We start from the raw sequence: 26,774 nt of genomic DNA, 5'->3' as shown, positions 1-26,774 counted from the left end.
GCTGGTGGCTACACCAGTACTAACAATGCCCTACGACACGAAAAACTATGTAATTTATAGTGATGCTTCCAAAAAGGGCCTAGGATGTGTGACGATACAGCGCAGAAAGGTTATTGCATACTCATCTCGACAATTAAAGGATTATGAACAGAATTATCCCATGCATGACTTGGAACTAGCAATGGTAGTCTTTACATTAAAGATTTGGTGGCACTACTTGTATGAGAAGAAAACTCAAATCTACGCCAACTACAAAAGTTTGAAGTATGCCTTTACTCAGAAGGAACTGAACATGAGACAATGAAGGTGGTTGGAGCTAGTAAAAGACTATGACATTGACATCTAGTACCACCCTAGGAAGACTAATGTGGTTGCAGATGCCCTAACTAGAAAGACAACCCATTTGTCGACGTTAATCACGGCAGCAGTGAAAGGAATTAGAGCGTAGCTAGCCCAATTAAATGGTCCAACCTAAACTCCGACAAAGGATCATCGATGCTCAACTAGGAGACACTGGGTTAAGAAAAATACTTAATGAGTTAGTGACAAAACCAGTTGATGGGTACTCTAAATCGTCTGATGACGGATTGCTGTACCAAGGTCGTTTGTGTGTACCTGTGGTAGAAGAACTGCAAAATGAGATAATAGGCGAGACGCATAATTTCCCGTTCACCATGCACCCTGATAAAGATGTATCAAGACTTAAAACAACATTTTTGGTGGCGTAGTAGGAAGAAGGATATAGCGAAATTTGTAAGTAAATGCTTGGTATTCCAGCAAACCAAGGCACTGAGACAAAGAACAGCAAGATTGTTGCAGCCCCTAAGTGTACCGAAATGAAAATGGAAGAATATAGCCATATGGATAATTGTGAACAGCTTGACAAAGTCAACGTGATATGAACCACGACCAAGGAATTTCCATACCCCAAGGTCCAATTACAAGAACGAGAGCCAAGAAGCTACAACAAACCTTGTACAGTTCTATTCAAGCTACGGTGAGCTCATCAAAGAAAATTCTAGAAGATGTTGGAGACCTTATATGTTGTGCAAAGTTGAGCTTCAAGAAAGAGATGCATTAAATGCACTTTAAGTTGCATTTAATGAACTCAGCTGAATTTATGGAACTAGTTCAAGGATGACTAATAAGCACATTTCATTCATTACACTATTTAATTATAATTTAAATATTTATTTGTCATATTTAAGCTAATTTTTAATATAGGAGCTAAGGTTATATTATAACCCATATAGGTTACTCTATTCCACCCTTGACTAGCCATTTTAACAGGGAGGTCATGTGTATTTCTCAATTACTAGCCAATTTAATTTGGGAGTTATGTGTCATAGGTTAAGGTTGGAAAAGCTATATAAAGCTTCTTTTCTTTTACTGGAGACATCACATCTTGGAATAAAAAAGGAATAGAATTTCTATTTTTTAGCTTTGTTGAGAGCTAAGATCTTCTTTGCAAATTCTTGTGTTTAGAACTTGCATGCTAGAGTCATTTAAATGTAGTGATCAAACCCCTTGTGGAGTGATTCGAATCACGAGTTCAGAAATGAGTTTTCTTTACTCTTGATCTTGATCATGAAGGTAATCCGTTCCATACTTTCCCTTGGGTTGATTCCATATCATTTGGTATCAGAGGGTTGTGTGTGTGTGTGTGTGTGTTAAATGTCGTTCTTTTTTCCTCTGGATTATTATATGTAACGCTCATATGTTACTACGTCTAAATTAGTTCTTATTCATTTTCTTTCAACTTTCAAATCTAATATTTAATAGATCTTTAACTATCAACCGATTCCTTTTATGTTTATCAATTTTTTAATATATTTTATTTTATTTTTAAAAAATTAGTTATTCATTACCCATAAAATTTAATTTTATGTTTGAACTTTTAATTTTTTACTTATATAAAAAAAACTAAATAAACATAAATCTAAAATTTTAGAAATTTATTAATAGTAGTAAAGATGATTGATTTTGACGTAATATTAGGTATAGATTGGCTAGCTGAAAACCGTGCTAGTATAGACTGTCGCAAAAAATAAAGTGGTATTTTCACCACTAGCAGGACCTAGCTTTAAATGTAAAGGCATAAGTATCAGGACTATTCCAAAGGTAATCTCGAGAATAAAAGCTAGGAGATTAGTCCAACAAGGCCATTGAGCTATATTAGCATGTGTCATAGATGTAAGAGGAAAATAAAAGATCCTAGAAAACGTACCAGTAGNATTTAGATTGGTTAAATATAGATTGTTTACTCTTAGTATAAATACCTCTCCACCCTACCTAGGTTATTCATCCAAGAAATCCAAAAACAATAAAAAGCAGAAGTATTCTACAGAGTGTCCTGTATTCTCTTCTCGATCGGTGTTAATAAAGAGTGCGAGTGTTTTCCACAGTGAGTTGTGTTCAACATGATACATTGATTCGAGTGTTGAGTGCTAAGCACGAGTGAACTACATTTACGAGTGAACACACGTGAAGGAGCACTTGTGAGGTCCTTTTTTTTTTTCTTTTAACTTTCTTTGTAGCATGGAAAATCCAGACGACAATTCTAACATTACTGATGCATGATTGAGAGAAGTACAACAACGAACCATGGAAAGACTAATTCGAGGAATATAAGAGTTGACCGATCGAATAGGCAGAATGANCTGATGCATGATTGAGAGAAGTACAACAACGAACCATGGAAAGACTAATTCGAGGAATATAAGAGTTGACCGATCGAATAGGCAGAATGAAGATTCAAAATCAAGCTCGAGAGAGGATTCCACTACCTGCCCAATCTACTGATCAATATGAGGAAGACAATTCTAATCAACACGAGGATAATCCACAGGCGATTGGTCGTGGCTTGATGCGAGGGAGAGGCTGTGGAAGAAGGTATCATAATTTACCACAACGAGTTCCTTATGACGATAGATTTGATCGTAGCGTGGGGAGCATCAAATTAAAACTTCCCAAGTTTTATTGCAAAACCGATCCAGAGGAGTGCCTTGAATGGGAGAAAACGGTAGAGTCGGTGTTCAACTGTCATAATTTTAGTGATTAAAAGAAGGTACTGTTATGCATTGCTCAATTCAAACAATATGCTCAAATTTGGTGGGATAAATTGATGTCAGTACGAGTTCAAAGAGTCCATGCGAAAGCGTTTTGTTCCACAATATTTTCAACGAGACATGGCACAAAAGCTTCAAGCATTGAAACAAGGACGCAAATCTGTGGAGGATTATTAAAAGGAGATGGATACATTGATGGATCGACTTGATCTCAATGAGGACATGGAGGCTCCCATGGCATAGTTTCTTAATGGGTGAAACACAAAGATTGCAGACAAGACTAATTTACAGCCTTATTCTGATATCGAGGAGTTGTTGCACATTGCAATTAAGATCAAGAGGCAAATCCAAGGAAGTTCTCCATGGTATTCTTCTAAAACTTTTTCCAATTCTACTTCTACATGGAAAAAGGATAGTAAGAACATTGATTATAAGCATAGAAATCAAGAGGTTAATGAGAAGCCTCAAGCTAAATTTAAGAAAGGTGAGAGTTCTAGAACAGGGAAAGAAAAAGTCGAAAAGTCTAATGTTCGAAATAGGGATTTAAAGTGTTGGAGATGTCAAGGGGTAGGACAGTATAGTAGAGATTGCCCAAATGCAATTATGACCATCAAGGAGGGAGAAATTGTTACAAACGATGAGGCACATGACGACGTGAATGAGGAAAATGATGAGAGTGAGGAGTTTAGTGAAGAGGACCCTACACAAATATCTTTGGTTACTCGACGAGCTCTAAACACCCACATTAAGTTGGACGGCCTAGACCAACGAGAGAACTTATTTAAAACTCGGTGTCTTGTTTAGTTTGTACCTTGTAGTGTTGTCATTGATAGCGGTAGTTGCACCAATGTTGTGAGTTCTTGTTTCAATGGTTGAATGATTGAATGATCGTGGGGAAGTACGGGTAACTCAACAAGCTCTTGTTTCTTTTACTATTGGAAAATACGTTGATGATGTTTTATGTGATGTTGTATCCATGCATGTTGGAGATTTACTACTGGGGAGGCCTTGGCAATTTGATCGTTAGGTAATGTATGATGGGTATGCAAATCGATACTCTTTTACTCACAAGGGTAGAAAAACAACTCTTGTTCCATTATCTCCAAAAGATGTAAGTGAAAAAAAGAGCTTGAGTGAAAAGCAAGAGAGTAGCACTCAGCCGAGAGAAAAAAAAAAGAGAGAAAAGCCAAATCAGTAAGCTTATATGTTTCATATTACCCATGTAAGCAATGTTTTGACTACTTTAAGAAACAAATGTTTGTAGNTGTTTTGACTACTTTAAGAAACAAATGTTTGTAGGTAAATTTAAAGAAATGTAGCTTTTGTATGGAAAAAGTTAACTTTCTTGGGTTTGTAGTTTCATCTAATGGTGTCGAGGTTGACGAGGAAAAAGTGAAGGCTATAAAAGATTGGCCTACACCTAAAAGTGTAAGTGAGGAGTTCGTTATTCATACGGATCATGCAAGTTTAAAGCATTTGAGAGCACAAAACAAACTCANACAGACGACATGCTAAGTGGTTAGAATTTATTGAAACATTCCCTTATGTCATAAGATATAAACAAGGTAAGGAGAACATTGTTGCCGATGCTTTATCACGAAGGTATGTCCTCCTCAATACTTTGAATGCTAAGTTGTTGAGTTTTGAACACATAAAGGAGTTGTATCAACATGACATGTTCTTTGCTCCTTTTGTTGAATCTTGTGAAAAAGGACTCATTGTGGATAATTACTTTTTGTTAGATGGATTTTTGTTCTGAAAAGGCAAACTTTGCATACCATCTTGTTCCATAATAAACTACTTGTGATGGAAGCTCATGGCGGTGGTTTAATGGCTCACCATGGAGTTTCTAAAACTTATGATATGCTCTCTGAACATTTGTTTTGGCCTAAAATGAGACATGATGTTAATAAAGTTTGTGCTCGTTGCATAGCATGTAAACAAGCTAAGTCTAGGCTTCAACCATATGGTTTATACTCTCTATTACCTGTTCCTAATGGTCCTTGGATTGATATATCAATGGATTTTGTTTTAGGTTTACCTAGGACTAGGAAAGGATATGATAGCATCTTTGTTGTGGTTGTTCGATTTAGTAAAATGGCTCATTTTATTCCTTGTCACAAAATGATGATGCAAAACATATTGCTGACTTGTTCTTTGGGGAAGTTGTACGATTGCATGGCATTCCTAAAAGCATCGTTAGTGATCGTGATGTAAAATTTTTAAGCCATTTTTTACGTGTTTTATGGGGTAAGTTAGGAGCTAAGCTAGTATATTCAACTACTTGTCATCCTCAACCCGATGGACAAACTGAAGTTGTTAACAAAACAATGACTACTAGGCTTAGGGCTATTATTGATAGGAATCTTAAGACTTGGGAGGATTGTTAGCCATTTATAGAATTTGCATATAATAGGGTTAGTCCATAGCACTACTAAATGCACACCTTTTGAAATTGTTTATGGTTTTAATCCTTTAACTCCCATGGGCTTGTTACCTATGCCGTCAAAAGAGTTTGTGAATTTTGATGCAAATGCCAAGGTTTAGTTTGTTCATAAACTGCACAAGCAAGTAAAAGAACAAATTGAGAAGCAAAATTCCAAGGTTGCCACCCGAATTAATAAAGGACGCAAGATTGTCATCTTCAAGCCAGGAGATTGGGTTTGTGTGCATTTCCGAAAAGAAAGATTTCCTACTCAAAGAAAATATAAGCTTTTACCACGAGGAGATCGACCATTTCAAGTTCTGGAGCGCATCAATGACAATGCTTATAAAATTAATTTACTAGGTAAGTAAGGTGTTAGTGCAACTTTTACTGTTGTTGATTTGAGTCTTTTTTATGTAGGTGATGGCTGTGATTCGAGGACGAAACCTTCTCAAGAGGGGAGAATGATATGAACCACGACCAAGGAATTTCCATACCTCAAGGTCCAATTACAACGACGAGAGTCAAGAAGCTACAACAAACCTTGAACACTTATATTCAAGCTACTGTGAGCTCATCAAAGGAAATTCTAGAAGATGTTGGAGAACTCACTTATATGTTGTGCAAAGTTGAGCTTCAAGAAAGAGATGCATTAAATGCACTTTAAGTTGCATTTAATGAACTCACCTGAATTTATGGAACTAGTCCAATGATGACTAATAAGCACATTTCATTCATTGCATTATCTTAATTATAATTTAAATATTTGTTTCTCATATTTAAGCTAGTTTTTAATATCAGAGTTAAGGTTATATTGTAACCCACCTAGGTTACTATATTTTAATAGGGAGGTTATGGGTATTTCTTATTTACTAGTCAATTTAATGTGGGAGTTATGTGTCACATAGGTTAAGGTTGTAAAGCTAAATAAAACCTTCTTTTCTTTGATTAGAGACCTCACATTTTGGAACTAAAAAGGAATAGAATTTATATTTTTTAGCTTTGTTGAGAGCTAAGATCTTCCTTACAAATTCTTGAGTTTAGAACTTATATGCTAGAGTCATTCAAGTGGTAGTGATCAAACCTCTTGTGGAGTGATTCGAATCACGAGTTTAGAAACGAGTTTTCTTTACTCTTGATCTTGATCATCAAGGTAATCCATTTCATACTTTTCCTTGGATTGATTCCATATCACAACGTATTTCATTCTTGGTAAAGCCACCTACACAATGGACAGTTGGACATAACTATACATGAAGGAAATTGTTAGATTGCATGGAGTTCCTATGTCAATTGTCTCAGATCGAGGCCCACACTTTACATCGGCATTTCACCCAAAGATAGACAAATGGTCAGACCACATTTCACCCATAGACACATGGTCAGATGGAACGTTTGAACCAGATCATACAAGATACGCTACATGCCTGTGTATTAGATTTTGTAGGTAGCTTGGACTCGAAATTTCATCTAATGGAATTTGCCTGCAACAACAACTTCCAGGCAACTATTGACATGGAATCGTATGAGGCTTTGGAATTTGCCTGCAACAACAACTTCCAGGCAACTATTGGCATGGAATCGTATGAGGCTTTATATAATAAAATGTGCAGGACTCCATTGTGTTAAGATGAAGTAGGAGAACGTGAGTTAGTGGGTCGCGAATTAGTCCAAGTTACCAATGAGATGGTGCAAAAGATTCGAGCAAGAATGTGCACTGCTCAAAGTAGAAATAAAAGTTATGCATATGTTAGGAGAATGAGTCTAGAATTTGAAGTGGGCGGCATGGTATTCCTGAGGGTGGTCCCAATGAAAGATGTTTTAAGGTTTGGACGCAAAGGCAAGTTGAGTCAACGCTTTATAGGACCCTTTGAGATCTTAGATCGGACCGGACCCGTTGCATATAGATTAGCCCTACCACTGTCCCTCTCAGTGGTGCATAGCGTGTTTCATGTATCCGTACTCTGTAAGTATCTGACCAATCTCATGCACGTGATAGACTATAAACCCCTAAAAGTGGCAAAAGAGTTGAGTTACGAAGAAAGACCAGTGAGGATCTTGGCATGTGAGGTAAAAACTCTACGCACCAGGGACATTGCTTTTGTCAAAGTATTGTGGAGAAACCAGCAAAGAGATAAAGCCACATGGGAACGAGAGGATGAGATGAGGGAGAAATACCTCGAGTTGTTTCTGAATGCAGGTACTATCGAGGACGAAAGTTCTTTTTAGAGGGGTATAATGAAATGATTTGGAAAAACAAAATTCAAACTTTACCAGAAATCGGGACATATGATGTTATGTAATGTATGCATATGATATCCATTACACAATGTTATAAATGAAATGAAATGCCATGTATGTCATGTCATGTCTTGCCATGTGAAGTTATCAAATGGATAATGTGATGATTGCCATGTATACATAATGCATGTATGTAATATGTCATGGAAGAGAAGAACATGAATGATGTTAATGTTATGCTATGAATGTAAATCATGGGGACCTCATACATATATGTATGTAATGTGCATCACAATACTTTCCTATTATATTATGTTAGTAGGATGTTTGCCTTTGATATTTATATTCGTCATGATATCATGCGATCCTTTCTTTATTTGTGGCGTCCAGCAACATGTAATGTATTGTGCCCGACCAAGTCAGATCTAGGGGATACGTATTCAAGCACACCTAGTGAGTCCCTGTGAAAAGACTCGATAATAGATTCCAAGATTTCAATCCTTAGAAGATTAAAAGATCTAAAGACTTTGAAAGTGAAAAGGCTTTGAATATAATAAAACACACAAAATTTCAATTCATTCCTCTACAAGATCATTGATCCAAAAAAAAAAAAAAGATGAACAAGACAAGCCTACTCGAGAATCAGCACTCTAGTTCTCAAGTTAAGTACACATCTCTATGTGTCGGTGCAAGACACTAGAAGAAAAAAATTCTTCAAAGGAGATTTATTGAGTCCACAAACCAGCCTTCATTCACATGTATCTATCTATACACTCTGAACAGCATTTTCAACTTCATGAATCCAACTTGTTTAAAAGCAAATCTTAGGAATGACTTGAAACAAACTCTTCCAACTCTTCCTCCACATGACTTCCTATGTATACTCTCAACCTTCCTTTCATTCATACAATGCATTCAATGAACGGAAAATAGTCGTCTTCAGAGCTGGTTATTCGAATGTACCCTTAAATTGCGAACTTACAGGAGGAGACGACCAGCTTCGTAACTTTCGACGACAGCCTTCGAACGCATCTGATGCACCAAAAGGGAAAAGAGTAACGTTTAATGAACAAGAATGAGTTCAATCATTGCTTATAATCAGAGTGAAGTTTAATTTAGAGAGTAAACTTACAAACTTCAGGTGTTAAGATAGTCGCAAGATGAATTGCTCTATTGTCATTGCATTGAGTATGCATCCCCCAATGACTATTTCGGCCTGATACAATCATGGAAAAAGAAACGAAGCAAAAATATTAAGTTCCCAATCGATGTTCAAATGCTTGCACTTGCAAACTTTGAGAGACATCGAGGCCATTGAAGTCATAACCTAGTGGCTTGGAGAAACTGTTAGGAATCACGACTCTCTACAATGGTATGATATTATCCACTTTGAGCATAAGCTCTCGTGGCTTTGCTTTGGACCTTACCAATAGAGATGTATGTTAGAATTGGTCAATCCATTAGAATAGCTTGAAGTTAGTCATGCCATAAGAATAGGCTTACTTCGTTAGTTTCCTATGAAATCGGATCTATTAGTTAATCTTTTGCCAATATAAATAGAATATGTCCTCAATAGTGTGAGGTACAGTTTTGCATAAACTTGATATTGTATTCCTTACTTATAAACCCAGAATCATTCCCTCCCAACAATCCTTCCCTCGAACAAAGTACACTATAGAGCCTCTCCTGAGGTCTATGGAGCCCTCTAATAGTCTCCCTTTAGTTGAGGCTCGACTCCCTTCTCTGGAGCCTTCGAACAAAGTACACCTCTATTCGACACTTGAGTCCCTTTTGACTACACCTTCAAGGCTCTCAACTTTTTTGTTCGACATTTGAGGATGCTATTGATATGGTTAAGTTAAGAGCATGGCTCTGATACCATGTTAGGAACCACGACTTTCCACAATTATATGATATTGTCCGCTTTGAGTCTAAGCTCTCATGGTTTTGCTTTTGGTTTCCCCAAAAGACCTCATACCAATGGAGATGTATTCCTTACTTATAAACTCATGATCATCTCCTTAATTAGCCAACGTGGGACTCCCTCCCAATAGAAACTTCCCCAAACATCCAAACCATTTCCGATCTGGTGCGACATTTGGGCGAGAAGCGAAAAGAAATTTCAAAAGAACATGATGAATGGTATGAATCCTTCTACCTTTTGCATTAGAGCTACAACCCTTTCTGGAGTCTCTGGTATTCCATGCTCCAAAAGTGCCTGAAAATGTTCAATTCAGTGCATTTTCCAGAAGCCATTCAAACTTGATTCAATTATATTTCAGGTCATGGTAAACCATTCGTCAAAAACTCGAGAAACTCGAGAAACTCACATTCATTATGCAAGAATTATAGGTGTTAATCCAAAAGGCAAGCTTCTGCTGCTGGTTAAGACCCTCTAAGTTCACAGAGGCAAGCTTTCCAAGTAGGTATCTAAACATCATTACTAAACAAGAATAAATTCAAAGGAAAATAATATGCTTAATCCCCAACTTACAAAGAAAATCAGCATACTTTAGCCTGTGAATTAGGGGAACTGTGTTAACCATTTTGTTGAGATAAATCGGGTTCGCTTTGACCGTAAAGAGACATCGACTGGAAACAATATCATTTCCTTTGATACATTTGTCTCTCGGAGTGCCCTCTTGAACAAAAATGGAACACAAACACTTCACAATATCCTCAGAAATTTCGTTAGCTGATGTCTTAGATTCTACATTATCTGATGCACCACAAGAACTCTCTTGTGCTCTTTCATGATCCATTAATCTGGACCCAAGCTGGAGAAGTATGAAATAAGATCAATATGACAAATAATTACAGAAAGACATGAATTGCAAGATCATAAATCAATTGAAACCTGCAACTTCAAAATTTCTAAGCTCTTCTCTGCAAGTTCATGTTCAGTTGGCATCTTTGTCTTTTTGGATGGGCTGATAATTTTTGTGGCTTTCTTTTCTGGGGAAGGTTTATCTTTCACATAACAAGAAGCCAACTGGTTTTCCTTTGAAGGTGAATTGGATTTCCAAGAGGTTTGCTTGGCATTCCTTGTTTGATCAGAGGTATTGACAAAATTTTTGACATTCCGCTGTGAGGAAACATAGGCAGCTTCTTCATAAAGATTTTGTTGAAAATTCACAACTCGTTCTGTAAGCCAGACAACTTCCTCTTCAAGAACAGCTACTTCAGCTAGAAGCTCAAGTGTCTGCAAGGACAAGGATGCAACGTGACACATTGGACATACATAAAATTCAACAGAATAAAGTGCTTAATGAAGATGGTTTCAGTACTATCTCAGAGCAAGATCGGGAAGGGTGAAGCCTGCCCGGAATCAAACGAGTGGACTATGAGCATAACGTAAGAAGTAGGCACGACTATCCACAATGGTATGATATTGTCCACTTTAAGCATAGGCTCTTATGGCTTTGATTTTTGGTTTCCTCGAAAGGTCTCATACCAATGGAGACGTATTCCTTATAAACCCATGACCTCTCAACAATCCTCAACAATCCACTCCTTAACAAATACTTCATAGAGTCTCCCCTGAGGCCTATGGAGCCCTTGAACAACCTCGCCTTTTAATCGAGGCTCAATTCCTTCTCTGGAGCCCTCGAACAAAGTACACCCTTTTGTTCGACACTTGTGTCACTTTTAACTACACTTTTAAGACTCACAACTTCTTTATTCGACACTAAAGATTATATTTACATGACTAAGATAAGCGCTATTCCTTACTTATAAACCCAGAATCATTCCCTCCCAACAATTTTTCCCTCGAACAAAGTACACTATAGAGCCTCTCCTGAAGTTTATGGAGCCCTCTAACAGTCTCCCCTTAATTGAGGCTCGACTCCCTTCTCTGGAGCCTTCGAACAAAGTACACCTCTGTTCGACACTTGAGTCCCTTTTGACTACACCTTCAAGGCTCTTCCTCAATAGTGTGAGGTACAGTTTTGCATAAACTTGATAATGTATTCCTTACTTATAAACCCAGAATCATTCCCTCCCAACAATCCTTCCCTCGAACAAAGTACACTATAGAGCCTCTCCTGAGGTCTATGGAGCCCTCTAATAGTCTCCCTTTAGTTGAGGCTCGACTCCCTTCTCTGGAGCCTTCGAACAAAGTACACCTCTATTCGACACTTGAGTCCCTTTTGACTACACCTTCAAGGCTCTCAACTTTTTTGTTCGACATTTGAGGATGCTATTGATATGGTTAAGTTAAGAGCATGGCTCTGATACCATGTTAGGAACCACGACTTTCCACAATTATATGATATTGTCCGCTTTGAGTCTAAGCTCTCATGGTTTTGCTTTTGGTTTCCCCAAAAGACCTCATACCAATGGAGATGTATTCCTTACTTATAAACTCATGATCATCTCCTTAATTAGCCAACGTGGGACTCCCTCCCAATAGAAACTTCCCCAAACATCCAAACCATTTCCGATCTGGTGCGACATTTGGGCGAGAAGCGAAAAGAAATTTCAAAAGAACATGATGAATGGTATGAATCCTTCTACCTTTTGCATTAGAGCTACAACCCTTTCTGGAGTCTCTGGTATTCCATGCTCCAAAAGTGCCTGAAAATGTTCAATTCAGTGCATTTTCCAGAAGCCATTCAAACTTGATTCAATTATATTTCAGGTCATGGTAAACCATTCGTCAAAAACTCGAGAAACTCGAGAAACTCACATTCATTATGCAAGAATTATAGGTGTTAATCCAAAAGGCAAGCTTCTGCTGCTGGTTAAGACCCTCTAAGTTCACAGAGGCAAGCTTTCCAAGTAGGTATCTAAACATCATTACTAAACAAGAATAAATTCAAAGGAAAATAATATGCTTAATCCCCAACTTACAAAGAAAATCAGCATACTTTAGCCTGTGAATTAGGGGAACTGTGTTAACCATTTTGTTGAGATAAATCGGGTTCGCTTTGACCGTAAAGAGACATCGACTGGAAACAATATCATTTCCTTTGATACATTTGTCTCTCGGAGTGCCCTCTTGAACAAAAATGGAACACAAACACTTCACAATATCCTCAGAAATTTCGTTAGCTGATGTCTTAGATTCTACATTATCTGATGCACCACAAGAACTCTCTTGTGCTCTTTCATGATCCATTAATCTGGACCCAAGCTGGAGAAGTATGAAATAAGATCAATATGACAAATAATTACAGAAAGACATGAATTGCAAGATCATAAATCAATTGAAACCTGCAACTTCAAAATTTCTAAGCTCTTCTCTGCAAGTTCATGTTCAGTTGGCATCTTTGTCTTTTTGGATGGGCTGATAATTTTTGTGGCTTTCTTTTCTGGGGAAGGTTTATCTTTCACATAACAAGAAGCCAACTGGTTTTCCTTTGAAGGTGAATTGGATTTCCAAGAGGTTTGCTTGGCATTCCTTGTTTGATCAGAGGTATTGACAAAATTTTTGACATTCCGCTGTGAGGAAACATAGGCAGCTTCTTCATAAAGATTTTGTTGAAAATTCACAACTCGTTCTGTAAGCCAGACAACTTCCTCTTCAAGAACAGCTACTTCAGCTAGAAGCTCAAGTGTCTGCAAGGACAAGGATGCAACGTGACACATTGGACATACATAAAATTCAACAGAATAAAGTGCTTAATGAAGATGGTTTCAGTACTATCTCAGAGCAAGATCGGGAAGGGTGAAGCCTGCCCGGAATCAAACGAGTGGACTATGAGCATAACGTAAGAAGTAGGCACGACTATCCACAATGGTATGATATTGTCCACTTTAAGCATAGGCTCTTATGGCTTTGATTTTTGGTTTCCTCGAAAGGTCTCATACCAATGGAGACGTATTCCTTATAAACCCATGACCTCCCAACAATCCTCAACAATCCACTCCTTGAACAAATACTTTATAGAGTCTCCCCTGAGGCCTATAGAGCCCTTGAACAACCTCTCCTTTTAATCGAGGCTCAATTCCTTCTCTGGAGCCCTCGAACAAAGTACACCCTTTTGTTCGACACAGTCACTTTTAACTACACTTTTAAGATTCACAACTTCTTTGTTCGACACTAAAGATTATATTTACATGACTAAGATAAGCGCATGGCTCTGATACCATGTTAGAAACCACGACCCTCTAGACACTTTGAGCATAAGCTCTCATGGGTTTGCTTTTGGATTCTCTAAACGGCCTCATACCAATAGAGATATATTCATTACTTATTAACTCATGATCTTCTCCTTAATTAGTCAAATATGGGACTCCCTCCCAACAATCCTCAACGTCTATAACTGCAGATTGAAAAAGATAATGATTCTGATTTGTAAGGTTAAAAGAGATAGAGACTTACAGATGGAGGGAGATAAGGAGGAAGACGAGGCAAGGCTCCTAAAGGTCTAGTGAAAGCTCTCTTCAAAGCTCTGTGAACATTCTCCTCATGCCTCAGCTTCTTCTTCAGCTTATCAACCTGTAATTCAAAGATGCAACCAGAACTAAGCGCAGTAGAACAGAAAAATAACATTTGATCAAAAAAAAGAGAAAATGAAGGAATCGAATACATCTTGTAGCAATGCCATTTTCTTTTCTCTGTTTAATCTTCGTCTATTGTTCATAATTCCACCGTTTTCATCTCCCATCTCTATGCTCCTTCCTGATTTCTTATTCTCCTGCTTTTAGAACAAATTCATTGTTCATTTCATGAGACTAGTAAACAATATCAAATTTACCCGTGAAAATCGAAGCAACTAACACAGACCCTCCACAATGGTAAGATATTGTCAAAGCCTAAGGTCTCATATCAATGGAGATGTATTTTTTACTTATAAACTCATGATTTAGCCGAGTAGACTCCTCTCCCAACGATCCTCTTAAGATTTCAAGAAAACAGAAACTAATTAAACAGTGGAACGCCTTACTTGATCATGAATTGACGGTTTCTGTATCTGGAATTGAATGTCGGGTCGAAGTCTGGCATTCATTTTTCTCACACTCTGTCAAAGAAAACACAGTAAGAATCAAAGAGAGAGAGAGAGAGAGAGAGAGAGCGAGAAATGGAACGAAGAACAGAAAGAGAGAATTAGAGTTAAGAATCTGAAACAGAGTGAAAGAAGAAACAAAACGAAAACGGAAATTCAAAGAAGAAATGAGAAGAAGAAAAGAAACAAGAAAAAACCAGAACTCGATTGGCCATTAGAGCTTATTGTTCTTCCGGTTCTTCAGAAATTGGGAAGGAAAGAGAGAGAGAGAGAGAGAAAGAAGGAGAGTCTTCAGTAACAGTCGCGTGCTCTGATTTCTTCTCTCGCTCGCATAAACCACTCACTCACTCACTGATTTCTTACACCTCTTTCCAATTGTTGCGTATGAAACAAACAAAGGAGAAAAGTAAGGCCGATTCAAAACAGTTTTATAGGATTAGAGGTCCACCCTCCTCCTTGGGAAGGCTACTTCCTTTCTCGGATCGATGTGAGACACTCTAATCTACTCTATTTCAGGTCCAATGTTATTGCTGGCACAATACTCCGTGTCCATCCTCTCTCAAGCTCAACCTCTTCGTTGACACAATATTCTTGCTGGCACAATATCTCGTGTCCACCCTCTCTCAAACTCAACCTCTTAGTTGATGCATCGTCTAGTGTCTAACTCTCATACCATTTGTAATTTAAAAGAGTGTGTATATACAAAAAAATCAATATTATAAATTAAAAATTAATTGATACCATGGAATATTTTATTAAAAATGCTAATATTGGTTCTCATGCTACTATTTTTAATTCTTAATTTTTAATTTAAATAATATTGTATAGATGAAAAAATAAACTAAAACGAATAAATGAAAATTATATAAAAATAGTATAAAAGTAATAATTATGAAACTTTTAGAACATTGAATTGATTAATTGAAAATAAATGATATTGTGTATATAAAAAAGAAAATAAATAAATAAAAAGAAAAAAGTAAACAAGAAAAAATATATAAACAAAATTGTAAACAAAAAGGACAAAAAGAGCTTGAGAGTGGCACCATATGATTGGTCCACGTGTCTGAACGGCATGTAAGTTTTGCTTTTTGCCAAATCATATATATATATATATATTTTTTTTTTTCTTTTTTCTTTTTTTAAAATTTTCAATTATTTAAATGTTACCTACCCAATTAACTAAAAAATATATATATTATTTAAAAAAATAAAAAAACTAATGAATTTATAAAGCCGATCATATATGTATCGGGACAGAGAGATTGTTTGGACTAAATTTTGAGTTGTTTAGGTCTCCTACCCAATTAACCCGAATAGAGTTCACAACACAACTCAACTCTACTCTCTATTCTCTATTCTCATATTAAGTTGAGTTAGTTGAGTTATGTTGGATTGGGTGTTCGAGTTGTTTTTAATTATTATTAAAAAAAATGTATATTCATTCACAATATATGTTATATTATTAATTAAAATCACGTTATTGGATGATAGAAGTCCCACATCGGCTAATTTGGGGAATGATCATGGGTTTATAAGCGAAGAATACTAACTCCATTGGTATGAGGTCTTTTGGGGAAGCCCAAAGCAAAGCCATGAGAGCTTACGCTCAAAGTCAAAAACATTCAATCTAACCCAACTTAATTTTTATAGTTTGGAAATGATAATCTCTAGTTATTAGATCATATAAACACTCCTAATATGAACGTTTTATGCATGTTCGGTATTTAATCGAAACGGTTAAAAGACAAAGAGCCAAAGTTTTGAATTTTTTATTATTATCATGATAATGTGTAACATCATTGCTAGATTTGAAGAGCATAGTCTAATGAATGGTCACACATTTTCATAATTTCATTTTCATTATTTGAATTCATGTGCATGTCCTCACTAAGACTTAAATAACAATTATTAAAACGAAATTAATGATGCAAAAAATAAAAAATAAAAATCATAAGCAGATCATTGTCTGCTCTATACACTTTTCCAAAATATTTTATTTTTGACGTAATAAATCAAAATTTGTTGTCATAATGATTGTCTATAATTAATAATTTCTATTTTGATTTCTACGTGGCAACAAAATGATACATAATCACTACTTTTCATCATAATATTTATTTATTTATTTATTATTTTATTTTGTTTTATTTTCTTTGATAATGTGGTTGAAATGAGGATGTTTTAGAAATAAGTGGAAATAAAGGAACTTAATTATAATTTCATAGACTATTTTTTTTATTATTCATGTATAGGTCAATTACGAATTAAGATCATTTTGACATATGATTAAAAAAATATATTATCCTTTTTAATAAGTTTAATTTTAAAAAAAAAATAATAAATGAGAGACGGTTATTTTCGACTCTTCTATTTCTAACAAAATTTGAAAACGATAAACAAAATTGTTAGTCAATGAGTCTCGAGACTCTTCTATTGCTAACTTGTAATTCTAATGAGTTCTAAGTGTCATTCTCATGTTCGTGAGTTGAGTTGAATTGAGTCGAGTTGAGACATTTTCTAGACCAAACTCAATAAATTTTGTCAATTCAAATAACTTTCCGATAAAAAGGCATAGGAACGAATGAATAAAGATAGATGATTCTGGTGCATTTGTCAACTGTACGAGATGTTGATTGATTCATATTTTTTTAACACTCTCTCCCATTTTGTAAACTCTCGAAAGGTTCGTTTATTAATTAGGGAAGAGTACTAGAATGTACAAATGTTTCATGCAAACTTATTACAACTACTTCTATACGTAAATTATTACAAATTAATTTTGTTTAAGTAATTGTGGTAATTTTAGTCCATTATTTTGAATAGATCTTAATTTAATATTTTAAAAAATCTTCAAATTTATTAAGTAATAATAATAGTAATTATTACAAATTAATATATTTTTTTTTTTTTTAAAAATCAATAAAATATTAATTTCAGAAAGTAATTTAAGATTTATTGAAAATAGGAGAAATTACTATTTTTTTTTTTTAATATTTATTATCTTCTTGACCCTACCGAAAATTGCATATTAATGAGGGAGATCTTAATTATAAATATTCAACTTTAGATTAATTAGTAATGATGAATAATGAGTGATTTAGACCCTAATAATATATGTGAATATCTAAAAGTATTTTATTATTTTTTGAGAAATTGCATTAACACCAAAGACGTTACCTACAAATATTAAATTTTAGATAAATTAGAAATTACTTTTTGCAACTATTTTTAAGATGCTTTAATAAATACTATGTTATTTAGAACATTAAAGCTATGTCTTATTTTATACTAGTTTCGAGGTTTAAAGGTATGTTTTCGCGTTTATATTTGGTTAGTAAAGAGTAGAAGTGTTTTAAGTCTAAAGTTGTGAGGTGAACCGCTTGGATGCTCCCAAAATGTTTAGATCATCTATAAGACTCCAAGAAAAGTTAAGTTTAAAGCACTCTAGAAAGATTTAAGGTGTAACGGCCCAAATCCACCATTAGCAGATATTGTCCTTTTTAGGTTTTTTCTTTCCGGCTTCCTCTCAAGGCTTTAAAAAGCGTCTACTAGGGGAAGGTTTCCACATCATTATAAATGGTGGTTTGTTCTCCTCCCAACCATTGATGGACATCACAATCCACCCCCTTTGGGGCCAGCGTCCTCGCTGTCACTCTTTCCTTCCTCCAATTGATGTGGGACCGTCCCCAAATCCACCCCCTTCGGGGTCCAGCGTCCTTACTGGCACACCGTCTTGTGTCTACCTCCTTTCGGGGTACAGCAAGAAGACTGGCATATCGTCCGATGTCGGCTCTGATACCATTTGTAACGGCTCAGATCCACCGCTAGCAGATGGGGTGGATTGTGATGTCCCACATTGGTTGGGAGGAGAACAAACCACCATTTATAAGAGTGTGGAAACCTTTCCCTACTAGACACGTTTTAAAGCCTTGAGGAGAAGCCCGAAAGGGAAAGCTCAACCATCTCTCATTTTGATTATTTTGAAAAAGAAAGAGTGTGGAAACCTTTCCCTACTAGACACGTTTTAAAGACACGTTTTAAAGTCTTTAGAAAAGGTTTGAAAAAGAAATAGTATAATGCTCCTAAATTTCAACTTACCTAGAGTCGCTATCATCATAATCATCTATACTAGCATGCAGAATTAAACATATAAAAACTTCATCATAAAACATAAACTTCATCTGAAAATACTGCATGGACTTACGTGTTCAAAATATCTTTAAACGACACAACAAAAACTAAATAAAATAAATAGCTTTAAAATTAAAAATACCATATTCTAATCTAAGTCTACGAAAATAAGTACAGCTACCCTATGCATGTACCATGGTCCCGAATTGCGATGTTGTTGTCAGCTGTATAGGGATGTTTTGCTTTTACCTGAAAAAGAAGTAGCATGTGGCTTGAGTATTTTAAGAGATAAATCATTAAATAACTCCATTATTGGAGTTAGAGAATTTAAATACATGCCACTCATGATCCACTCAGCTTAACCTAACCCTTGGTGCACATTGGTCTAACCTTTAGTTCTACATATAAACTACACTAGGTATAACCCTTAATCTTAATTGTGATCTTGATACATGCTCTATTAGGAAAATGTCAGAATTTAGAACAACTTATTGCTAGTTTGAATCAGTCAAGTTATTCATTTTTGTTAGGAGTCTGTTAGCTTTATTTCTACAAATAAATTAGTTACACATTTAAGTAGTTCTTTGCTAATAAGTTGAGTCTTTATAAGAGTTATTTAAGTTTAAGTAGAAGTCTTACGGGTAGTAAAATACAGCTACAGTACAACACTTCATATTTCAGTTTTATCTGTACAACACCTTGTGATGCCGATTTAATTACTTGTAAGTGAGTTTATAATATGGTCGAGACTAGGATGAGACTTTTAGTCCGGTCACAAGGATGGTAACATTACGAACAATCATCTCTTTAGCTGCTAGTAAAGGCTGGAAATTATGTCATCTTGATGTGAAAAATGTTTTCATTTATGGAGAGTTGGATGTGATATTTTTATGGAGCAGCCGCAAGGATTTACCTCTAAGGAATATCTTGATTATGTGTGCAGACTTAAGAAGGCATTGTACGGACTCAAGCAAGCTTCTCATGCTTGGTTTGGTAAGATTACTCAATATCTTAATTTTTGTGGTTTTAAGTCTTCATGTGCTGATCCAAGCTTATTTGTTAAGAACACAGCAACTTATGCACCCTGCTCTTACCTATGTTGATGACATGATTTGATATGGAAATCAACCCAAGGGAAAGTATGGAACGTAAGCTCAACTTTGCATAACATATAAGGGAGGTCACCAACGTCTTCTAGAATTTCCTTTGATGAGCTCACCATAGCTTGAATATAACTGTATAAGGTTTGTTGTAGCTTCTTGGCTCTCGTCCTTGTAATTGGACCTTGAGGTATGGAAATTCCTTGGTCGTTGTTCATATCATGATTATTACTAATGATGATATTGTTGAAATCAGTAGTCTCCAAGATGCCTTTCTTGTTCGTTTTGAAACCCAATTGTCTAAAATACTTACCGAGAGGAAAAAGGTATATGAGATACATCATTTTTTTTAACGCTCTCTAAAAAATTCATACCGTGAGATTCATGCTCGGTCTCGTGTCGCCCTGGGAGCGTCCTCCATTCGGAAGGTATTTGCATAAGTCAATAACAAGGTGAATAGAGAAAGTATTTATAGTGAGTGGGAGAAGGAAGTATATCAACACGTCCTATGGTCTCCACCACTAAGTTGCACCGTGAGATTTCCATGTTCGGCCTGCATGTTACCCTAGAGCAACTACCCATTCGAAAGGTCGTAACATGAGAGTCGAAACAACGCAAACAATTTAATACTTTTATATACAATTTAATACCATTCGAATATTGTTTGTTATGATATTATATATATTTAGTAGGTGCCAACAATTTAATACTTTTAAATATTTTCCATTTTCTCTTTCTTCTTACTCCTCTATGTTTTTTTAATTCGTTCACAATTTTTTTTTTTTTTTATTCTGTTCACAGTTATTTTTTTTTCAATTATAATCGATTTTTTAAAACTAGCTGCTGATAATGACATGACGTATTGGAATGCATAAATCATTCTGAGAATTTAATTTCTAACTAAAATCTAAATAATTTCAATTAACTTATGATAAATGAAAAGGGTAAGATTATAACTTATTGTGATGTGATTCGGTGCAATAAATTGATTATTTTGACCTTTCTTTTCTAGCATGTTTCCAAGTATTTGTAATGAAATTGATGAAATGCTGACGAAAAATGAATTTGGAAATTGACCTATGAAATGGCCTCAAAGCGATAACATTACTTCTTGTGGACTTGAATCTTTGCAACGTTTATTGAAAACATTTTATTATTATTATTATTATTATTATTTATTTATTCTTATTTATTTATTTATTTATTTTGTAAAAAGAACTTTTACCATAAATGGAGACGGAGGTTTTTTTTTTTTNTTTTTTTTTTTTTTTTTTTTTTTTTTTTTTTTTTTTTTTTTTTTTTTTTTTTTTTTTGTGTGTGCGCGCGCGCTGAGAGGAACAACGCTAGATATTTGTTTATTGTGGGATGAGAGCTTTGTTAGGATCGAGCTCTAATACCAATTGTTAAGATCCCTCAACAATGCACACACTCGATCAAGATGAACACAAAAAAACATGAGAGAGAAAATACAAGGAGGGATGTTTGATTATTGATGACTTGAATATGAAGAAAAGTACATCTTGAGATCACTGCTTAATGGGTATATATGTGGTTTCAATTTAGTAAATATAGCTAGGAAAGATTTAAAGGTACAGATATAATCTAACAAATATATCTCTATCAAATCTTTATCAAATGTCTACGGATCTCTACCATACATATCTCTATCCTATACTTAGTAAATATCTTCTAACTATATCCTCTAGGGCTTCATATCCCAACAAGCTTACCTGCCCTTTTTTACTATTATTTTTTTTTTCCAGCCATTACATTCGAATGGGAGTGGACATCAGGCAGTGTGCCAGCGAAAACGCTGAGCCCTAAGGATGGTGGACATTGCATGGTGTGCCAGCAAGGACGTTGAACTCCAAAGAGGTGGATTGTGAGATTCCACATCGATTGAAGAAGGGAACGAGTGCCAGCGAGGACGCTGGGCTCCGAAGGGGGGTGGATTTGTGAGAACCCACATTGGTTGGAGAGAGGAACGAAGCATTCTTTATAAGGGTGTGACAACCTCTCCGTGTGAAAACCTCTCCTTAGCAAACGTGTTTTAAAAATATTTAGGGGATGCTCAAAAGGAAAAGCCCAAAGAGGACAATATCTGCGCGAGCAGTAAGCTTGTGATGTTACAAATGGTATTAGAGCTAGACACCAAGCGCTATGCTAATGAGGACGCTGAGCCCTGAAGGGGGCGGACATTGGGCGGGGTGCTAACAAAAACGTTGAGCCCCAAAGGAGGGTGGACACCGAGGGAGTGTCAGTGAGGACGCTAAACTTCGAAGGGGGTGGACACCGCACGGTGTACCAATGAGGACGCTGAGCCCCAAAGGGGGTGGACACCGGGCAGTGTGCCACCGAGTATGTTGAGCCTCGAAGGGGGGTGGATTGTGAAATCTCACATCGATTATTGAAGGAGACGAGTGTCAGCAAAGACACTGGCCCCAAAGTGGAGTGGATTGTAAGATCCCACGTCAGTTGGAGAGGGGAACAAAGCATTTGGTGTAGAAACCTCTCCTAGTAGATGCGTTTTAAAAGGCTTAAGTGGAGGTCCAAGAGGGGAAAGCCCAAGAGAACAATATCTATTAGTGGTGGGCTTGAGCTATTACAATGTTGATCCTTAGTTAGTTCATAACTAGAGTTGTTTAAAAAATCTATTTTATCCTTTTAATTACATCTTACACCTTCAATACTATTGATTGTCTAACAAACAATTTTCTTATGATCTAACCATAAACTAAGTTTCTCTCGCGAATGTGAGATGATGGGTTCCCATTGTTCAAGTTTGAAATTAGCATTTAAGGAACTACTGATCTTCTTACCACGTATGAGGAGTAAATTTCATCTTGCAAGATTAAATCCTATTTTCAATTTCCTATTTGGTCAAGTCTCCAAAGTATTAGACATATCGAATCGGTTATTAAAGTTATTCTTACCCGTGCAAATCAAATGACAAACTTTCATAAAAAAGAGTTAAAAAATTCACTTAAGGTTAAGACCTAGTGACATAAGATCATCTTATGAAATATCAAAGGAGAATAAAGTACATAATAGTATAAACTAAAATAGCTTCCATAAGATAGTAACAATGGAAAATGAAATCGTTAATAAAAATAGAATTATACATAGTTAAACAATTCATGCAAACTCATGATGTTTAACACATGGACCGATATAAATTAGAGAAATAATTTTATACAAGTTTGAATTTGAAACTAATGTCATGAGTTCACATAGGTTGACTTGGATTTTAAAGGAAAGAATCGAACTTTCATTAAGGATAAATTCGTGACAACAACTTAAGCTAATCAGGTAAGTAGTCTTACTATCGGCATGGTTATATTTGATGTTGACATGTGCCCCATGGTTCTGTACGCGTGTCAACATCAAATATAATTATGCCATGATGTGTTCTGTACGCGTGCCCCGTGGTTCTGTACGAATGTATGATAACTCTTACGCCATGATGTGTTCAATAATATGTGTGAGATAGGATTCGAAAAGGACACAATAAACTTAATGTAACGATATGAGTAAGCTATGATTGATATGGCGGTATGGTTAGGTTATGTATAGAAAAGGATATGATTATGATAGATTGATAGAACGATATGATTAGGATACATTCCTATAATGGTATGACTAGGATACGTTCCTGTAACGGTAAGATTAGGATACCTTGGGAAACGATATGATTTAGGATATATTGAAAAATGATATGACTAAGGTATGTTCATGAAATGATACGACTCTGAGATGCATAAGGACGATAAGACTATGACAAGTTTAGGAAACGATATGACTAGGACATGCATATGGAAACAATATGACTATGAAGTGTTTACGAAATACTATGATTATAATACGACATGTGAATGACATGTATATATATATATGTTGTGATATAAAAATTATATGAAATATGTTATGATACGAGATATGTGTTAAATTAACACGTTTATGATATGATATATTGTGATGCGATATGTTATGGTATGATATGTATACGATGAAAGTTGTTATGTTTGGAAGCATGAAACATTATGTGACGCGCCTAATTTTCTAAACTTAATTAGTGACGTCACTCATGCTTACATAATTCATTACGCGAAAACTCGTTATAAATAACTTTGGAAAAACACAACAAAGTTTTTCATAAAGATTCATAAATCCAAAACAAACCTTTCTCCGAAAATAAAACCCTCAGTAACTGAATTCAAAATAAATCTAAATAAAACAATATTCAATGCTTTAACTTAAAACTGTCAAATAAACGTAAACTCCTAGAAATATCCCCTTTCCATGGTGTCCTCAGCTCCGCCGTCAACCGTACATTGGCGCCTTGCCTTTACCTGAAAAATGTAGGTAGCACGTAGCTTGAGTATTTTATGAAATACTCAGTAAGTCACCCCACTATTAGAGTTAGAAATGCAAACACATGCAACTTATGAGTGGGACCTAACTTTTCATAAACTTTACATAGCCTTGGGCGCTTTTCTATTTCGGGTAGGGCTGGGTGTGGTACTCCTTCACACACGGCCCATGTACGCATACATGGACCCACCAGGCGGGCTTGTATACATACCCCCTGGCCCTGACTTGGTCGGGCACAACGTGTTACACGTCGCCGGACACCACAGAACAGAAAAGGGCCCGCATGATATCATGGCGAACATAAATATCGTAATTCATTCTTTCGTATCATAAAGGGGAAGAATCCCGATGCACGTGACATACATATATGCATGAGGTCCCTTAACATATCTAACATGGCATTACATAAGTAGTGCTAACATCGCATATACGTTTCTTACATTACATGGCATCTCACATGACTTACATTACATGGCATATTATATAACATGAAAGTATATTCCAGTTGCATAAACATCTCATGATATGACTCGATAATACTACGTGTATCCATGGCATCGATCAACATTTTCATGGCATATATTACTAACATATCCTTCATGGCTTTACATAACATAAATAGTCAACAGTCAACATAATCCATTACGTTTCATAGCATAAATAATCACATAATTCATACATCATATAGTCATGTCACATAATAAAACATGGTGCATGCAGGGGCCACATGGCACGCACCATCATACAACACGTAGTAAACTAACTCCAACAATAAGGTCACTTACCTCGATGGTCTTAGTTGGAGTCACTCACAACAAGCTAATCTCAATGGTTAAATACGTTCTATAATAACCACATAAAAACTTAGGAACCTTTCATAACATACCCTAGCTAAATCTCATGCTATTTATAAAAATAAACTCCTCACCCAATCTGTTTTTAACGGTTAGCAACCATACTGACCTCAAATGGTAAAACTAAGGGTAGAAACGGCTTCGGAAGGGCCGAAACCTTGGAATCGATATATTATAGTGATACCGAGCCACCAAGCGAGCTACCGAGCTGCCAAGCCGCGGGATTTGACAGAGCCAAGCCGCGGGTTCTGACAGAGCCGAGCCGCCGTACACGTCAAGACGAGCTGAGAGCACGCATGCGGAGCCGAGACCAAGGCTGCAGCACGCGTCCGTGTTGGGCTGAAACGCACAGGGCCCGCGTTCGTTCCGTGGGCTGGTTTAGAGGTCGAACGTGAAACCTAACCCGTTTCCTTCGTCTTCCTTACCCAAAACCTCGCGAAAACCTAATCGGGAATGCGCCGCCAATGACGACGTCACAACCCCGATTCCGACGATGCGACGACACCCCTCACCTATTTCCGACAGACACGCAACGGTATTCAACACCGATAGCTTCAGTCGATTCTCCCTCCGGCCACTCATCGAAGAAAACCCAGCGAACCACCCCACACGTTTTTCCTGGCTAACACTCTCAATTTTCTCGTACTCTCAGACACTCCCGAAAACACAAACAAGTTTGGAGAGAAAAATGTCGTTTTCAAGGAAGGAGAAGAGTTTAATATAGGAATATAAAAGATCTTTATGACTTTTCCATTAAGGTAGTAACTTCCTTGTTAGAATCGTGAACCTTTTCCAGCAAGAATAAATGCATAGCATAATATCTTTTCATTTTGGCAGCAAAATAAAATCTCAACATAAAATCTAAAAGAAATAAAAATCCGAATCCTTACACATTATGATACGACATATGTATGTAATCTGAATGGTATGATATGATTGACATGCAAAACGACGAATTAGCATGAAATACAACCCCAACGTATGCATGAAAGATATGATAAATGATATGATATGTACGAAATGTCAGCGAGGTTGTATTAAAGGATAATGGAAATGGAAAAATATTGGGACCTCTATGTTGATGTGTGCTCATGCATTGGGGTATCCCCTGTTCCTTCACGATGGTACGGACGCGTACACTACTATGCAGGAGAATGACCATTATGTTTTACATAATGCTGCAGTGATGGCTACTACTTCTAATGGGTATCTGACATAGAGAGTTATCAGAGCATGCTCGCCTGACAAGGAAAAGGGCCCAATGGTGTGCGAACCGACTAGTGGGTCCACATTCGCACATGTGGGCTGTGTGTAGAGTATAAAGTACACATCCAAGTTGCCCGTTAGGATAGTACCGTAGGAAAATAGATTGTTATGATAGGTCTTGATAAGATAAGGAATCAATACAAGGGGAATAAGATTCGGATTACCTTGTTGATCGAATATCTCAAGGCAAGAACATTGTTTGAGATTTGAATCACTCCACAAGCAAGATCGATCATGTCTAGCTTGAATGATTCTTGTTGATCAAATATCTCAACGCAAGAACACTTGATTGAGATTCGAATCACTCCACAAGCAAGATTGATCATGTCGAGCTTGAATGATTCTACATGCAATCTAAACTA

General features: G+C 36.3%; 2 protein-coding genes and 1 long non-coding RNA gene across 6 annotated transcripts; all 3 read right to left on the bottom strand.

Annotated features, from left to right (window-relative positions):
- Nucleotides 1-8,482: 8,482 nt before the first annotated feature.
- On the bottom strand, nt 8,483-10,148 carry LOC111785034. Its single transcript, XR_002813613.1, has 4 exons — nt 10,065-10,148; nt 9,893-9,952; nt 8,867-8,950; nt 8,483-8,766 (listed from the first exon to the last, which is right to left on the bottom strand). It is a non-coding gene; the product is annotated as an uncharacterized LOC111785034 (long non-coding RNA).
- LOC111785032 lies at nt 10,145-10,966 on the bottom strand. The gene is made up of 2 exons (XM_023665513.1): nt 10,592-10,966; nt 10,145-10,511 (listed from the first exon to the last, which is right to left on the bottom strand). Exons 1-2 carry the CDS (start codon nt 10,964-10,966, stop codon nt 10,194-10,196), a joined length of 693 nt encoding a protein of 230 aa, XP_023521281.1. The 3' UTR covers nt 10,145-10,193.
- Nucleotides 10,967-12,504: 1,538 nt separating this feature from the next.
- Nucleotides 12,505-14,954, bottom strand: LOC111785033. 4 transcript variants are annotated; one of them, XM_023665516.1, is made up of 6 exons: nt 14,891-14,954; nt 14,628-14,702; nt 14,271-14,381; nt 14,063-14,179; nt 12,952-13,296; nt 12,505-12,871 (listed from the first exon to the last, which is right to left on the bottom strand). In XM_023665516.1, exons 1-6 carry the CDS (start codon nt 14,900-14,902, stop codon nt 12,554-12,556), a joined length of 978 nt encoding a protein of 325 aa, XP_023521284.1. In that variant the 5' UTR covers nt 14,903-14,954; the 3' UTR covers nt 12,505-12,553. The 4 variants fall into 4 exon arrangements, with proteins under 4 accessions (XP_023521284.1, XP_023521285.1, XP_023521282.1 ...); XM_023665517.1 differs by having other exon boundaries at nt 14,271-14,378; XM_023665514.1 differs by having other exon boundaries at nt 14,885-14,920.
- Between the last annotated feature and the right edge of the window lie 11,820 nt (nt 14,955-26,774).

Source organism: Cucurbita pepo, unplaced genomic scaffold (genome assembly GCF_002806865.2).
Source record: "Cucurbita pepo subsp. pepo cultivar mu-cu-16 unplaced genomic scaffold, ASM280686v2 Cp4.1_scaffold000337, whole genome shotgun sequence".
Lineage (NCBI taxonomy): Eukaryota > Viridiplantae > Streptophyta > Magnoliopsida > Cucurbitales > Cucurbitaceae > Cucurbita > Cucurbita pepo.
Note: the sequence above shows the minus strand (reverse complement) of the source record. Positions and strands in the feature narration are given on the sequence as shown.

What these genes read in the sequence shown, in the direction of transcription:
- LOC111785032 (XM_023665513.1), bottom strand. Translation starts at nt 10,966, where the DNA reads ATGTGTCACGTTGCATCCTTGTCCTTGCAGACACTTGAGCTTCTAGCT. An exon ending in TAGAAATTTTGAAGTTGCAG is followed by an intron (nt 10,512 to 10,591) that starts GTTTCAATTGAT and finishes ATACTTCTCCAG; the next exon opens with CTTGGGTCCAGATTAATGGA.
- LOC111785033 (XM_023665514.1), bottom strand. An exon ending in AACCGTCAATTCATGATCAA is followed by an intron (nt 14,382 to 14,627) that starts GTAAGGCGTTCC and finishes TTGTTCTAAAAG; the next exon opens with CAGGAGAATAAGAAATCAGG. An exon ending in AAATGGCATTGCTACAAGAT is followed by an intron (nt 14,180 to 14,270) that starts GTATTCGATTCC and finishes TTTGAATTACAG; the next exon opens with GTTGATAAGCTGAAGAAGAA.